The following is a 17,134-nucleotide window of genomic DNA, read 5'->3' on the forward strand; positions in this document are numbered from 1 at the left end:
AGAACTGAGAAGAAGCCTACCAAAATCCCTGCCACGATTCTTCACAGAGACGTCAGGCGTCTTGTTGTCCTGATTCCAGTGGAGGAGCAACTCCAAAAGATGACAGTCTCAGGATGAGGTGACCTCCTTGGGTTCAGCAACCAGGAGCTCAAGTGGGAGGTGTGCTGTCAAAACCCCTAATTGGCATCAATCATTGGTGTCAATTATCACTGTCACCCTAATTGGCATCAATCATTGGTGTCAATTATCACTGTCAATCACTGATCATGAGTCAGCACCTGGTGGCAATCACTGATTGGGGAGAGGCTCAGAAAACAGGAAGTGTTTCTCACCATGCAGTGAACACTGCATGGTGAGAACAGCAGAACAACTGAAAGACTATCCAAACATTGGAGCTGGGAAGACTGAAACCTGTCAAGCCATCAAGGGGAATGCCACTGGTGCGATAAGTGTTTCTTCATTGCTGTTTATTATATTGCTTAAAGTTTGATGCAAGTTACTCATGTTTTTGTGCTAGGCCACATTTAAACTGCTATATTTATGTTTGATTTAAGTCACATATAGGCTTGCTTAGTCGAATTATGATTTTGAATTGAATATTGTAGATGATATGAGTTAAAACAACCTGTTTATTTGAATTACTGAAGAGAGTAGTGATTCAGAGCTGAAGGTCACATGGTTATATGATTGAAATGAGTGAATTTCAGTTTATTTTGTTTGATTATGAATGACCTTACATAGTTAATGACAGCTTGTATTTTGTTTTTGTCTTTTTCTCTGTTTAAGGTTTTCAACCTAAATACCTACTATACCTACTGTACCACAACTTGTTTCGAATTAAAAACGAACAAAAGAGGAAAGAAGTTGCCTTATTGAGTTGACCACAGTTCCCCCTGTCGGCTAAGCCGTTTTTCAAGTTTGGGCAAAAAGGTTTCTGAAAAATCCCGAATAACTTGACAACCACGGCAGTGCTTCTTTCCTCTATTCAACAATAGAACATCACTTTGGGTTTGGTATGGACACCATCTTGGATTTGGCAATACATAATTACCTGATGATAATTTCACTTTCACTGATTCAGCCACATTCCTTTAGCCCTAAAACCTGATTTGGCGGTGTATTACTATATGTTTTTCATATTGACCCATGTAATTTTCGCCTAGTGTTATAAAATAAAATGCATGATAGCGCTGATAAAGCTACCACTGGTGCAATGCTATCACATATTTTCTAACTCTAGACATGTATACCTTCACAAAAATCACTATGAGCCTTAGTCGGCCCGATGGTACCGACCAACCCCCCTGGCTCACGGTCTATTAGTCTCCGCTGGTAACATTAAAGCTTCTCAAGGATTCTACTGGAGACGAGAACGGACTGTATGTACAGCACCTTCTCAGAAAGATTGCCTAGTATCTATCTAGGCAATATTTCTAGAAAGGATGCAAGGAAATTGCAAGGAATCCTCACCTTGCAGCTGCTGCCGTCTACTGGCCCCCCACTGTTCAAGGTGGCATCAGGCAGGGTCACATGCTGGATGACTTCGGGGAAGTGCAGGTAGATCTGAAGCAGCAGTATCTGGCAACGCTTGCTCATCACACTGAAGAGAACAAAATCCACATTTACGCTTAGGATTTGCGCCGGTGTCTCGCACCCAAAACAGCCAATACGGTATAGAGGGTATGCGCATGCTTAAAGTGAATGGCACATCGAGTGGCAAAACATGCAAAGTGAGTTTAACATTGTTTAACGTTGTTTAATGCAATCAGATGTGACTTTTCTGTTTGGATGCATGGGCTGTCAAGGCCAGAAAGTAGTTTCTTGCCACTCAGTGGGCATTCCTGCATAACTTCCGGGTTTGATGATGATGTCACGTGCATACCCTCTATAGGTGAGGCTTTAGCTCTAGTGTAGAGAGGAGCTGCAAACTACAGGGGCACACCATTCCTTTGATTAGCGATTTTGCTTCCTGATTTTTTTACAGTGAATTTCTGGGTTTTCAAAATAAAATACCCTGTGCATCCTGTTGACAGGGAGCCACACTGCTGGGTTGCGAGTTAGGAGTTAAGTGTGTGTACTTGACTATACAGTAGACTCATTTGAATAATGAAATGCATACGTATTATTTTCCAAGTTACTGCCATCTTGTAAAATCCTTGTGCTGGTGAAGGCTGTTATCAGTCTCACATGTGTATTAGTACCATACTGTATGTACAGTGTACTGGTCACACCTGGGTGCCCTTGCATATTATATAGATCAACTTAACTAGTAATTCTGTACTTGGGAACAAACACCATCTAATCTATTGTAGCAATGGGCTTTTACTAAAAGAACACTCAGCACACAACCGAGTGTTTATTCAACAGAAAGCCAAAGCCTTCAACTTTTAACACGGTTTTATCCCACCATGTTTTCAGCAGGAGCCATTTTACAAAAACAGCTTAGCAGTACTTAAAATATTGTAATTCGGAAGCTAATTTTGCTCGACCTTGGCCAAAGTTTTCCTCATTAAAATGGTTTAATAACCACAGACATATTCATGGAAGAAGGTTCTGCCTCCACAAAGAGTTGCACCCTGATCTTTGACAGCCAAGTCAGAGCAGGAATTCACAACACAGGCAAGTTTAGAGCTTCAGGCCTTAATCCTCTTGGCTTCATTATAATACACTGAGCTTTTAAAGAGATCACAGTACAGACGACTTCTGCTGGTTTTAATTTCACACCAATAGACCTAATTATCGACTTTCCCCTGGTCCACACAGCATTGTGCCTCACAGAGGATGCCTGAAAAGTTCATCTGCTCTAAGAGGGGGAATCTAGTGTGATTTATTTAACAGAGTCGATCAGCACATCCTAACAGAAAGCCCCCCACATTCAGCATTCTGGGCTAATTAGTAGGAGCAGGAAAATGTGTCCAACTGCATGACCTGCGAGCACTGGTGGTGAACCATGTGGGGCAAAACAGTTAGACCTGTCACAATTATTGCATAATCGTCTAATCGCAATAATTTGGGATAATCGCAATTATTTTGTCATAATTCGTCATAATCGTTGTTGAAAAACGTTCATCCATTAAAAAACATGCAGTAATCCTGGTCTCTAAACTGCCTCCCCCTGGCCAGCTGGGGCACCTGATGGAGGGGAAGATGGAGGGGAAAGCAACTGGTTGGAATAACGTGTTCCTTCCACGCGCTACGTCCAACCAGTGAAACTCCCCCCTGTCGGGTGTAAAGGAGTGACTTGGACACTCATGCATGAAGGAAGCATGAGTTCAAGTCCGTTGCTCTCCCCAGGTTGGCGGAGGGTGTGTAGAGCCCAGGATAACATTAGATAATTGACACAGGGGTGAAAAATGGGTTACAAAATCGTGGGATAAAAATTATTAAAAAAAGAAAGAAAAAAAAATCTGAAATAGAAGATCTACAAGCTTGTAGATCAGCTATTTCCATAACAATAATGAATGTCAGTAATTTCTTTGTATATTTCAGTTGAGTTATGTCATATCTGCCCTGTGCATATTTTATTACCAGGCGAACAGAAATGCATTCTTTATTCATAATGTCCCAATGTTCAATGCCAAAAAACACAATTCAATCGTTAATCTCAATTATTGGTGTGACACGAGGCAGGAATTAGCATCCAAGGAGAAATATGTTCTTATAACAAATATCGGAGAATACCGGATACCATCTTTACCTGTCGCCCCATTTCTTTGTGCAGCTGATGAGGTATTCGGAGACCTTCTTGATGTTCTCCAGGTTGCCGTTGCAGCAGGACTGAAGGAGCGGCAGCCTAGACTGGATGAGGGAGCAGGAGGCCTGGTCCAGGGTGCTCTTGTTGTCTTGTTGGGGGGAGTCTGAGCGGCCGCTGAGCTCCGGCTCCGACAGGATCAGGTCCACCAGGCTGATCAGCTCCTCCGGGTTCAGCCGCAGGACAAACTTCTCAGTTTTCTTCAGGCGAGGACAGAGAGGAGGCGGGATATCAGATGAACGCATTAACCCATTCTGACCTGAGATCAGATTCTAAAAAATGTCTTCTACATCCTGACAGTTTCCTGAAAAAGCTATGTTTCTATGTCAGTGGTTCTTCGATTTTTCAAAAATAGCAGACCTACAAGCTCGTAGCGCGCCACTCGGTGGCGCGCTATGAGCTTGTAGATCTGATATTTTTCAATAGCTAATATAATATATAATATATAATAATATCAATAACATAATGCTAACACCAAAAGGGGTTCCCGCCCAGAATGGGTTAAGACCTGATTCTACAAATGTCTTCTTAAATCCTAGCAGTTTTCTGAAAACCTATGTTTCTATATCAGTGGTTCTCACATTTCAGTCAAGGACTCCCAAAAATATTATGTATTTGACCACCGACCCCCATCTCAAAATATGTTGTTCCAGGGACCTCCCAGAAGAAAATATTTGAGGTAAAAACGTTTGCTGTGAAAGAATATATATTCAAAGATTTGCGCCACATTTTCATGATTAATTTTTTTTTGCAGATCTACAAGCTTGTAGCACGGCACTCTGTGCCACCCTATGAGCTTGTAGATTTGCGATTTTTCAATAGCTTAACCCATTTTGACCTGAGATCAGATTCTAAAAATGTCTTCTACATCCTGACAGTTTTCTGAAAAAGCTATGTTTCTATGTCAGTCGTTCTTCGATTTTTCAAAAATAGCAGACCTACAAGCTCATAGCGCGCCACTATGAGCTTGTAGATCTGCTATTTTTCAATAGCTAAAGCATAACATAATGCTAACACCAAAAGGGGTTCCCGCCCAAAATGGCTTAAGTTTAAAATATTGATTAAAAGCTAAGGTGACACAGATGGGTTCCAGGTCTTAATGCGTTAACAACTCCGAACGTCCTACTCGTCATAACACAAAACATAACAGATTTGTGGTAGACTTTGTTTTCATCTTACTTGAGGGGTCTTCTGGTCACGACCCTGCCAGATACGTGGGATATGGCTGCAGGCCCACAGGAAGTCCAGGGCAGATGAAGGGTCCAGTCTGATAAATAACAACAGGCAACTGTTTAATATAGCGGCTCACCCATGGATATAGTACAGTATTAGTTATGTCAAAATGCCTACTTTCGTGTTCACAGTCCAAAACTGCTCCCGAAGTTGTTTATTACCATAAGTACAATAAACAGTGTATCTTCATATGGAAGAAAATAACACCCCAACGATGGTGTTTATTACAGGAGATCAGTGCTGGGTCGGACGGGGGTTAACAGGTGAGAGGAAAGCGTGGGGGTGAAAGGTCAAAGGTGTGCAGGTGTTTTAATGTACCTCAGGTCTCTGCGCTTGCTGAGTAGAGCACTGATGCACTGCAACAGAGTGGTCCAGTTGGACTGATGAGTCAGCAGAGCCAGAAGGTATGGCCTGTATGCAGGTGTGCCTCGCCCCTGAAATTGGTCAGGATTTATTGAGAGCCTTGCAGCATCTAATTATAGAGGGGGTCCTATACACATACAGTAAGTAAAACATTACATATAATACAAATACACAATACACACACGTAGAAGGTACAGTTAGCTTGCTCACCAATTCCCCACCCACACTCCCAGCCCTCAACTCATTTGAAACAAAAAAAGAACTACTATGGTGTACTATGACCTGTGTCAAAGTTAGAATTAAACGCAAGTACAAGCAGTATTAAAAGCATCATGAACAGGTTGTTTCGAGATGTGAATACAGGGAAGTCCTGAAGCGGCAGATCTGAGGGAAAGCGTAAGACTAGCCTAAGTCACAATACAATACAATACCGACCCAAAAATGAATACAACACTACGACGAGGCGAGAAAAACAGCGGTTTACATTTACCTTGTTGTTGACGGCAAACAGCAGCTTCTGCTGCAGGTCTGGACAGACGGAGGTGACCTCTGGGTCGAGATGCTCGAGCCAATCAACCAGCAGGCCTGAGCTCAGGCCTGTTCTCGTCACCTCACAGCTGCTGAGGAAGGTGAGAATAGATTGACTGAGTGGTTACCCACGGAGGACATGAACGGTCGGTGCCGAGTGGACACCTATTGAATTCCAATAATGTGCGGGTTCCCAGAAAGAGAGCATGGTATGGATGGTGTGTACAGTACTGTATGTTAACCACATGAACCCTAGCATCCCTAATCTGAGGCACGCGTTCAGTGAAAATAGCCGATCTGTTCGATTGATTATTGTAGATTGGCTATTTCCCATTGTGATCCTCTCTACTCAGTGTGCGTGGTGAGCTTGTAGATTGGCAATTTTCTGCAAAGATGCTTAGCGCGAAGCGAAAACAGGAGGGGGCCTAGTACAGTACATAGAGCCTTGGAGGACTGACTCTATAGGGTTTTAAGTGTAATAAGTACCTACTCTAAGCTCTTGTGTTGAAAAGCATTCCAACACCATACAAAGTAGCAGTGCAAGAATATCACTTCAACAAATGTGTTGTATTATATGTCCAGTAAGCAGAAGCAGTAAAGCACAACCAGCTGGCTTGTTGACAACACTGATAGGGCTTTCAAAAGGTGCCTGTCCGTGGCGTGAACACACTGGCGAACAGGACAGTTATCCACACCTTCCGATTGTGCACACGGCTATATTGGGCTATTTCAAAAACCCCAACATATCAAAGCTCCAAAAACAATTCTCGTAAAAGCCACCTTGTCTACGCACGGCAGTAGAGACGAGAAGTTTCAATTTTGCTATGTCGTGTCACTGTTGTCACGGCCATGTTTGTTTGTCAAATATAAATGTGTCTTGCATGAGTTCAGATGGAAATGGAATTGCGGCGGGGTGAGCTCACTTGTTGGAATCCACTTCTTTTTTCACAGCTCCCCGCTCCTCGGCCTCCTGGAGCAGCAGCGAGATCACCATGGCAACAGGGCCAGCTGTCCCGTTCTGTGTACCGATGGTCATTAGCAGGGACAGCAGCTCCTCCAGATAGGGTGACTTCACCTCCATCAAGCCCTGCAACACTGTGGGGAATAAACAAGGTGCTTACTAATGGGGTTTTGGGTATGGCTGTCATTACAGTTGTTGTTGTTGTTGTTGTTACGTAAGCAAACTGGTACCAGTCTCATGGGGTTTTGGGTAGCTGTCATTACGGTTGTTGTTACGTAAGCAAACTGGTACCAGTTTAATATTACACTGCACCGTCATCAAGCTTCATGTGAACATGTTGGAACAAAATGTTCATACACTACAGTACTTTACAAGGCAGGTGGCCATTTTTAGAGCTAGTCTTTAGTTTGTGGTTTTAACCACATTAATGCTAGTGTCTCTTACTCTGGGACAAACGTTAGAGCAAAAATACCAGATCAGCTATTTTCAGCAGAGAGATTTGGTGTAGAGGAAAGAAATGAGCAGAGCCCTGTGTCACCCTGGTTAACAGAGTACTGTATATAGGGTTTAAGTGGTTATTAAGAATGCCTTCAAAACTCAGGGGGGCGAATGTGGTGCACAAGGGAACAGGAACATAGAGATCCTGAAGGAGATGGTGAAGGGCAATTGTGCAACACCGGCCACCAATTCAAAAGGACAGCAATAACAGAGCTACAGTTATTGCCAGTTACGGACAGTTTCCGACTGTCATTGTTCACACACGGTGACACGGCCCATAACAGCAGTAATAATAAAAGCTTCATACCTTTGCCAATGAGTTCGGCCTCTGCGTTGCACCGCTCCCCTGCCCTCAGCATGGCTATGATGGTTCTCACGGGTACCTCGGTGTCACTGCGATAGGCCAGAGCCTCGGCCAAGTGGAGGAACCCTGTACGCACTGTGTGAGGACAGACATGCTCAGTCCTTTTAGATTGTATCGTTGGCCATTAACACATTGAGAGCCCACGCAAAACTGCAAAAAAATCACTTTCACCTAGAAAATCCATTCGCATTCTGGCTTTGTTAGTGCAGAAAAAATGAGCATGGTTGCTATGTTCACCCTGTTCACCCGGGTGTGATTTCATTACGTCAGACATGATTTCATTACGTCAGACAGGCCTTACGACACTCAGTTCACACGGGTGTGATTTTTTATAATTCAGCTGACTGTGGAGACACATGCTGGAACTTTTTACTTTGAAATGTTTTATAGTTTGAGTTATTTAATTTAAACGCCAAATGCATTCTCAATGGCGAAAACACAAACTTTGGCACCACGTATAAAATAAAAAAAAATCATTGTTTTGATTTTTTTGAATATATATATATTTTTTAAATAAATAAATACAAATATATATATATATATATATTTTTTTTTTCAAAGACGTCCACAGACGTCTTGGGCTCTGCCCGTGCGGTAATACCAAAGATGTCCACAGACGTCTTGGGCACAAAATGTGTTAAGATATACAAGCTCACACCTCACAGCGCATCACAAGCTTGTACATCTGCTATTTTTGAACATATTTTTAAAAAATCTTTAAAGTGTGAGAACTACCTAAAAGGCTAAAAGAGAAGGGGTACTCACCATCAGTAAGCCTGTGTTTGTGAGAATATTCCCCAGCGAAGGACTTGACCACAGTCTTCAGCGGTCCCGCCTCCACGGTGGGGTTCTCCAACCACTTCACCATCTCTACGATGACCTTGAGGAACAGCGAGGAGAACGCAACGTCCTGGGAGACCAGGCGCTGCATGGGTGGGGAGACACAGGACACCACGATTAATACTACTACTACTACTAATAATAATAACCAATTTAGGCCTGACCTCAAAATTTAAAAGAAATATTCTAAATCCTCCAGTTTTCTGAAATAAATATTTTCACGATTTTTCAAAAATAGCAGACCTACAAGCTCGTAGCGCGCCACCGAGTGGCGCGCTACGAGCTTGTAGGTCTGCTATTTTTCAATAGCTAAATTATAACAATGTTTAAAACACCAAAAGGGGTTCCCGCCCAAAATGGGATAATAATAATAAGAAGAAGAGAAAGCCATGTCCTGGGAGACCAGGTGCTGCATGGGTGGGAAGGCAAAGGACACGATTAATACTCAAAATAATGTTTTTGAGCGGTGCACACCACTCCAATGCCTGGCTTCGTGTGTCCCTATGTCCGTATGTCCCTATGTATGTTTAGAGTAAATAAAAGTACCGCTGGACGATTATGAAGTTTTACGTGATGATTAATTGTCATACAAATGATTGCGACAGATGATTAACGATTGAATTGTGTGGCTTTTAGGCCTTGTAAACAAAAGTTGCACAGGGCAGATATGAGCAAATTAAAATGGCATAAATACACAAAGAAATGACTGACAATGGTCAATACCAATAAACAAAATAAACAATACGGCATATTTAATATTTTATACTAAAGATTTGTAATAAAATAGTGAAATTAGATGATCTACAACACACAACGCCTTGTGTTGTCGTCCATTTCCACTATTTCTGAAGATGTTTCAAAATGTATGAACCTTCCTCAACATGGAAAAGGCTAAAAATAAATAATTGCGACTATCTCAAATCATTCCATGCACCTGGTAGAGGTGGAGCTGCCGCATCAGCGGGCAGGAGAGGGAGTGGCTTCGGTTCATCGCCAGGACGACGGGCCCGGCGTGGGCGGAGCTGAGCAGGGCCGCCATGGCCTGGAGGAGGCGGACGGACAGGCCGGCCTGCTGGACGTGACCCTGCTTGGCACGGAGCAGCTCCTTGGCCAGAGCCTGCTGCAGAGCCAGGGACAGCTGGCTGGGAGGGGGGCCATGCCAGCGAGGGTCCGCCTTCAACGGGAAGATCTATAGGAGGCAAATATAGAGATCATATAGACACAGAGCTGGCTGGGAGGGGGGCCGTGCCAAAACATGATCACCAGGTACTATGATTGATTATACTAGGGGAGGAAGATTTTTTTCAAAAACGTGTACAGAAAGTGTTAAAATTGTGTTTTTTTGCGGCTTTCGCCTTTCGACAGTAGGCTGACAGGAAATGGGGGAGAGAGATGGGGGAGTGACATGCAGTAAAGGCCATCGGGATCGGGAGTCGAACCCGCGGCACACTGCCAGACTCGGACTACCGACCAAGGTGCCTGGACCGCTGAAATTGTGTTTTTATGTGGCCAGTGTTTTTATGTGTGATGGGTGGTGATCCACCTGAACTGAAGTAGCACCCACAGCTGTTGTCGTATGATACAGGGTTAGGGGATGATATTGTGATGTCACAATATCACTGACATAAATACACTGGGAAGACATATTTGAATATTCTAACCACACCTGGGGGTCTATTAGAGTAACTCCATCGGCCCATACAAAACAGAAAAAAGTACAAAAATTAAGACACAATGCTGCAAGAGACATCACCAGCAGCATTGAACATCAGAAGGTCAAAAATGCTCGTTAATTGAATTCTTAAGAGTATAAAATGTAACCAAATGAATGGATAACTTAACACTTAATTCACATCATGGTCTGCTCAATGAGTAACAAATGCTATTGACACGACAGAAAACAATACAAATGGCAAGAAGCCAACAAACGCTGTACACCCGTAGTACCTGAAGCAGCATGCCAGTGAGGTCATCATCGGGCCCGACCACAGGAATCTGATTGGCTGCTCTCATCTTCACAGAACCATGGGGGGCTTCCACGGTCACTTTGGCCTTACTCACTTCAGCTGAATCTGTCATAAGGGTGGGCAGGTGGTGCAATACAGGCATGATCACCAGGCATTGAATTATTCGTGGTCTATCCACGCATTCATGCAATTACATTTAGTACACAGCGTGACCTTTATTGCTCAAAATAGGGCCAGTGACATGGGGTTTTAGTAGAGCAGTGGTTCTTAACCTGTGGGTTTTGGGGGGTCCCCAGATGACAGTATAGTGACAATTTAATACCTAAACATGTGAACCATTAAAAAAATGAAAATGAAAAAAGGCCGGTACTGCATCAAAATGTATCAGCAAACTATTATAACAACTGGTGAAACATTGGCCAAATTGTCACATAATATAAGAAAGCAGAATTTTTGTGAAAATAGCTAATCTACAAGCTCACAATGCCGTTGCGAAGCATGCCTCAATTCCTACAATTCCAAGTGCGTGTCAGGGTGGAGGTTCAAGTATTCAAGTATGAACCTTTTCGGGTCACGCCCTGAAAAGGTTGACAACCACTGCATTAGAGCAGTGGTTTTCAACCCTTTTAATATCAAGGCCCATTATTTATTGGGTATTTAAGCCATTTGATGACATTTAGCCTCTCAGATCCAAAACTAACCAATATTTTATTGTCGTTGGACAAGATTTTGTCCACAATTCCATTCTGTATTGATGTTGGTACCATTAGGAGAGATAACAGGCAAACTGTGTTAAATTGTGTAGACTTCTTGTAAATTAAGCAATGCAGATGTGTTACAATAATTTAACTCTTGAGAGCGTAAAATGAAACCAAATGGACCCGTAAAGAGTTAAAGATTTGGTTACCAACATTCCATCATTTAGCTGGGGACCACCTGGAACCCCCTCAAGGCCCACTGGTGGTCCCCAGACCACTGGTTGACAACCACTGCATTAGAGGACACTAAAGCCACACTGACCTCTGCGTGGAGGCAGAGAGGAGCTCAGCAGGGTGTGGAAAGTGTGCCCCCCGGTGGCACCTCGCTCATGCTGCACCTCCACCAGGTGGGCCATGTAGTCTAAAGCAGAGGGAAATAAATGACATTGTTGCGAGATGATTGCACGTCTTAAAGCCAAAAACCCATCAATGCACGTACAACAACGTCTTCAGATCACGTCCTTACGCTTGTCCATGATGTTCTGCTCCAGGGTCTGTGGGTCGTGGCCGACAGCCTGGTCCAGATACTGCAGCAGTTTACTCATGCTGGACACCGGGATGCCAAAGGACTGGACAAACAGCAGCAGCTGCTGAGGCTCCAAGTCTTGTAGAGCTACGGGGTCACAAATTAAATATTCATCGTGTTGTCCTCGGAAATATGAGAACAGAGAGGGTGATGAGCTTGCTCGTATTGGTCAGCTGACGTAACTTCTGTAACGGTTGCCAATCGACTCTGACATAAATATCTCCAGACAGAATCAAACAAGGGAAATTGGCCCTGATGTTTTTTCACATTGTATTCACACACATTTTGGGTGCACCCAAAATATAGGTGTAAACTGCATAGTGAATCGGGCCCATTGGGATTATGCAGCCACGCACTAAAACAACTAAATCACTAGTCTGGTGCACCCCTTATTTTGTGAACGTCGTACCTGCGTCAACCAATCGAGACACCTCGGAACGGATCATCCTCAGCTTCAGCCAATCGGGCAGCAGAAGGGCCTCTTCCGAGGTGTCGACCAGGAAGGCGGTCGGGAGAGGCTTCTTGTCGGGAAACCAAATGTCCAAAAGACCGTAGAAGTCGCTCTCTCCTGCAAATGTAGTATAAAGATTAATTTGAAGCCCTAAAATCATGCATACACATTGAATTCTTCAGTGTTCATTTATCCAGATGGATGTAACCAAATGGACATTTGTTTACTTTGTACAATCTTGGGAAAGAAATGAACAGTGGAATTTTACGCTGTGGCCAGGTTCACCTTTAGGCGGCCCCAGGGTCAGCAGGATGACCATAGCATGAACGACCAGGATGTGCATGGTGGCCGTCTCTCCTGTAGTCCAGCGTAGAAACACCTGGTCCTGAGATTCAGACTGGAAGAAGAAAACATTCATCACGCTCAGCGATGACTTCCAAAAACACAACGTTTCATCACGGTTTAACACAATTTTCCATAGACTCAGCACAGCAGCTCTCATAGGCAGATAGAAGACTGAAGGAGTATGTAAGTAAAGACAGAGGACTTCTCTCTCTCTCTCACCCAGCTGTAGAGGTCCTCTCCGTCCTTGGTCTTCCTCATCCTTTTGTTGTAGGTGGAGAAGATGGTGAGGAAGGCGGAGAGCACGGCGTCAGACTCCGGCCTGTAGAAGGAGTGCTTGGAGAACAGGCTGTTCATGATGGTGGAGCGCTCCACGATCAGCCGCGCCACGTCCTGAACGCACGGTGCACAGACAACGTCAGGGACAATATTATTGATGCCACTTCATTTAAGAAAAAACAAGACATTGCATTATCTTCCCTGTGACTTCATGTGGCCAGGCAGTGACGCCGGTCATCTATGGTGAAATCTAGGACACCACATTTGGGCAAAGATTCAGCTCGATCCATCAGCATTCACTTCCATCCATTAGAAAAAGTTATATTTAAGAAAATATATTAAATATGTGGAAATAAAATGTTCATGTAAATGGAGGCTGCAGCGGTTTCTCACACACACACACACACACACACACACACACACACACACACACACACACACACACACACACACACACACACACACACACACACACACACACACACACACACACACACACACACACACACACACACACACACACACACACACACACACACACACACACACACACACACACACACGTACGTAATGCATGGTAGCACTGTACCAACAGTTAAATTAGATTAAGCAACAGTGCCGTGTGATTACCAGAGCCAGGTCGTTATGGGATGCCTGCTCTTCCACTGGTGCATGCTGGGATAGGTAGATGAGATAGGCACTGATGGTCTGTGGATCCGTCTCCATGTGAATGGCCTTGAGAACAGACAGACAGCACATAAATACTTTAGCTACCATTGAAACCATACTTATTTTACATTTTTTTATTAACCATTGAATTAACCCATTAAGACCTGGGGACGATTCTACAAATTCCATCTAAATCAGTAGTTCTCCAACTTTTTCATAATTCAAAATTATTCAAACTTGTTCAATGCAGTTTATAGTTAAGTTCTCATCTAAGGGGTTAAGCCCAAAACATTTTTTTGTGTGACAAATAGTGAAGATTCTTGTAAATCAGCTATTTAAAAAATAATCATTTGAATATTTGTTTGTGTGATAACATGCCTTGAATAGGAGTGCCAGGGCTAACGTGGTTATAATCATTGAGCCATTATTGTATGGCAGTGGTTTTCAACCTTTTCCACATCAAGGCCCATTACTTATTCGGCATTTGAGCCACGGACCACCATTTGATGAGATTCAGCCTCTAAGACCCAAAACTAAAGAATATTTTTGTTATCGTTGGATACGATTTTGTCCACAATTCCATGTTGTTGGCAAATGTTGACCAAAATACCAATTATTCTACATTCTCTAATTGTGTAGACTTCTTGTATTCTTGTTTGACAGTAATGTAACTCTCAAGAGTTAAAGATCTATAATTTACAATTTAGGCATTTAGCACACTCTTAATCCAGAGCGACTTACATTAAGCAATAACAAAAGCATGGCATACATCACATATATAAAAAGTAGTGAATCATGCGTAAACTAAGAATGTAACAGTATCTATGTAAACTATACATACTATACTATATAATACATTATACAGGTGTACTATAAAGTGCTATGACTACATAAAGTGCAATTCTAGAGCTGTCTACGTAACAAGCTATAAGTCTGTTTAAAATACTATCTAAGTCTACATAATGTGCTATCTAAGGGGCTAGGCTAGGGCAAGTGCTACGGGCCATGGTGGAGTCTGAAGAGGTGGGTTTTCAGACTACGGCGGAAGATTGGGAGTGAGGCTGCAGTTCTGACTGTGATGGGAAGTGCATTCCATAGTTTTGGAGCCAGAAGGGAGAAGAGTTTGGGACGTGTGGAGCGTTGTCCCGGCATTTTTAGTGAAGGTACCTCCAGCTTCCCTGCGTTGGCTGACCTGAGGATCCATTTGGTTACCAACTCTCCTACCGTCCTATCATTTAGCTGGGGACCACCTGGAACCCCCTAAAAGACCACTGGTGGTCCCCGGACCACTGGTTGAAATGAACACCATGGTTGTATGGGTAGATGCTGACCTGCTGCAGGGCGGTGGAGGTCATGCCTCTCACGGTGTCAAACAGAGGCAGCTTTGGGAGGTCCTGCAGCAGCCACTGGTATCCTGGCAGGAGCTCAGCAGAGTCTACAGAGTCCTCCTCCATGGGCTGGTCCCGCTCCTCGCCGTCCCGCAGGCTGCCCTCCGTCAGCACCAAAGACAAGCCCTGGAGAACAACGGTGGGAATTATGTTCCTGCAATGTGAAGTCCCGAGTGTTCATTCAAAGCTACAATCGGCAACGCTTTTGTCTTAGCTCCCCTAGTAGAAATGTACTGTAAGGTTTGAACCCCAAGGGCATACTTCTTATGGACTGCAGGTTTAAGAGTGTACAAATGTTAGACGGATTACTGTTAGACAGATATTCTTAGATTACATATGATACTTTTTTTTTTTTAATGTTTTTTTTTTTGTGGCTTTCGCCTTTATTTTATATTTTTTATGGAGGGACAGACAGTAGGCTGACAGGAAATGGGGAGAGAGATGGGGGGGGAAGACATGCAGTAAAGGCCGTCGGGATTGGGAGTCCAACCCGCGGCACACTGCCAGACTGGATTACCAGCCAAGGTGCCTGGACCATTGAGCCATGGCCCATGCCTACTTATGATACTTGATGACTATTTATATTATTATTATTACCATGTTACAGTGACACTTGGTTTTCACCACCAAGTGTCACTGTTGCGCAGCCTAACACATGCACACATATTAACTGTATATTACCGTTGTGTTGTTCTTGCTTACTGCAAGTCGCTCTGTATTAAGAGCATCTGCTAAATGCCTAAATTGTAAATTGAAATTGTAAATTGTAAATATACGCTCTCAAGAGTTACAAATGAACACTGAGGATTTTACTGTGGGCACACGACGACGGCGGCGGCGATAAGCATCATCTTCTTCCCAGACGTTACTTACCTTCATGGCTAGGATTCTGGACGCCACCTGAGAGGAGCTGAGTCGCCGCAGGAAGTAGTCGAGCACCTCGCATGTGGTCTGCTCGTCGGCCTTGGGGCCCAACAGCAGATCCTGGAGCCTTCCCAGGAGCTGACGCTGCTTCTGTTGTCTCTAAACACGGGAGGAGAAATACAATGCTGTGTTGAGAATAGGGATGGAGCTCGTTAACCTTTATTGATAACGATCACCTTATAGATCAGGCTTATCGAGTCCACTATCGAGCATTTTCTATTACTTTGTGGAAAGATGGGAGACAAAAAAATCTGAAAAGAAACATTGTCTTTTACTATAAGGCCTTTAAATACAGAACATTTCTAACGGACTGAACTTGGAAGGCAATTGACTTTTTTACCAATAAAATTATATTAAAGAAACTGTTAACTGGTTAATACATTGTACAGTCACTTTAAAAGCGTAATTTTGTTTACCCAGACAGCGCTGGTTGGCAGGTATCAATACACTTTTAAACCAACAAGTTTGTGCCAGCGTGGATGATTAGATTTATTTCTTGATCGCCTGTTGTCTTGATTGTTTAAACACGACGTCATGGGCCGCGATGCTCGATAACAGGCTTGATAAGCCCAAAGCTTATTGATAACGGGTACTCGATAAGCTTGTTATCGGATTTTTTCGGGTATCGGTTATCGGGCTCCATCCCTAGTTGAGAATGGGATGCCGATGTGCTGCTGAGCCACCACAAGAGTGTGTCTAACTTTATTACAATGCGTTTACTTTGAGAGACACAGTAGAGATTTAGATGAATTACTGAGAAGAATTTAAAATGGTACCAGTCTACCAATAGTGTAGTGCTGCCCTAGTGTAGTGGTTAGAGCATATGCCTTTCATGCGGAAGGTTGTGGGTTCGAACCATAGAGATATAATATATCTAGAGAGTGGATGAGGAGCGACAGCCCCGCCCCCCAATATTCATTTCAATGGAAGTTGCTCAGTGGCGTTTTGAAGCACCTGGAAGACTGACGACTGACGAGGTCTTCTGGGTAGTACCCCTCGAGCGTTGATATGATTGGTTGGCTCCTATGATAGTACCCCTCGCGCTGTTCTTGTGGTACCTCTACGTCACGTCCTACGTGACGAATTCATTCATGAATTTAACCTGGGCCCAGCCCACCCAGTCGTTCTGGGGGCTTGGTTCGAACCCTGCCTGGGGTCGACGTCAGCAAGGGCATGCGGTCGCAACGGGTTCCTAACGCCAAATCAAATGGGTTCAGATCTGAGCCAAGTCTCCTGAGGAGGCACGTCTGAAGCCTGTCCTGGACGGGATATCCGGACGTAAAAACAAATCC

General features: G+C 43.7%; 1 protein-coding gene across 3 annotated transcripts in view; it reads right to left on the reverse strand.

Moving 5' to 3' along the window:
- The window catches only part of ints1 (integrator complex subunit 1), a 54,620-nt gene that overhangs the window by 21,203 nt on the left and 16,283 nt on the right, over window positions 1-17,134 (reverse strand). For 2 of the 3 annotated variants that reach the window (XM_079519472.1, XM_079519471.1), the window contains exons 23-40: window positions 15,792-15,941; window positions 14,862-15,044; window positions 13,492-13,596; window positions 12,805-12,975; window positions 12,526-12,637; window positions 12,199-12,357; window positions 11,730-11,876; window positions 11,526-11,624; window positions 10,486-10,610; window positions 9,473-9,727; window positions 8,464-8,623; window positions 7,642-7,773; window positions 6,799-6,970; window positions 5,838-5,967; window positions 5,303-5,418; window positions 4,931-5,018; window positions 3,698-3,951; window positions 1,471-1,600 (exon numbers count right to left, since the gene is read on the reverse strand). In XM_079519472.1, coding sequence (XP_079375598.1) covers window positions 1,471-1,600; window positions 3,698-3,951; window positions 4,931-5,018; window positions 5,303-5,418; window positions 5,838-5,967; window positions 6,799-6,970; window positions 7,642-7,773; window positions 8,464-8,623; window positions 9,473-9,727; window positions 10,486-10,610; window positions 11,526-11,624; window positions 11,730-11,876; window positions 12,199-12,357; window positions 12,526-12,637; window positions 12,805-12,975; window positions 13,492-13,596; window positions 14,862-15,044; window positions 15,792-15,941 — 2,688 coding nt within the window. The remainder of the gene's footprint in view (window positions 1-1,470; window positions 1,601-3,697; window positions 3,952-4,930; window positions 5,019-5,302; window positions 5,419-5,837; window positions 5,968-6,798; window positions 6,971-7,641; window positions 7,774-8,463; window positions 8,624-9,472; window positions 9,728-10,485; window positions 10,611-11,525; window positions 11,625-11,729; window positions 11,877-12,198; window positions 12,358-12,525; window positions 12,638-12,804; window positions 12,976-13,491; window positions 13,597-14,861; window positions 15,045-15,791; window positions 15,942-17,134) is intronic. The other variant, XM_079519473.1, reaches the window with a different exon arrangement.

This window comes from Electrona antarctica, assembly GCF_951216825.1.
Source record: "Electrona antarctica genome assembly, chromosome: 14".
NCBI classification, from domain to species: domain Eukaryota; kingdom Metazoa; phylum Chordata; class Actinopteri; order Myctophiformes; family Myctophidae; genus Electrona; species Electrona antarctica.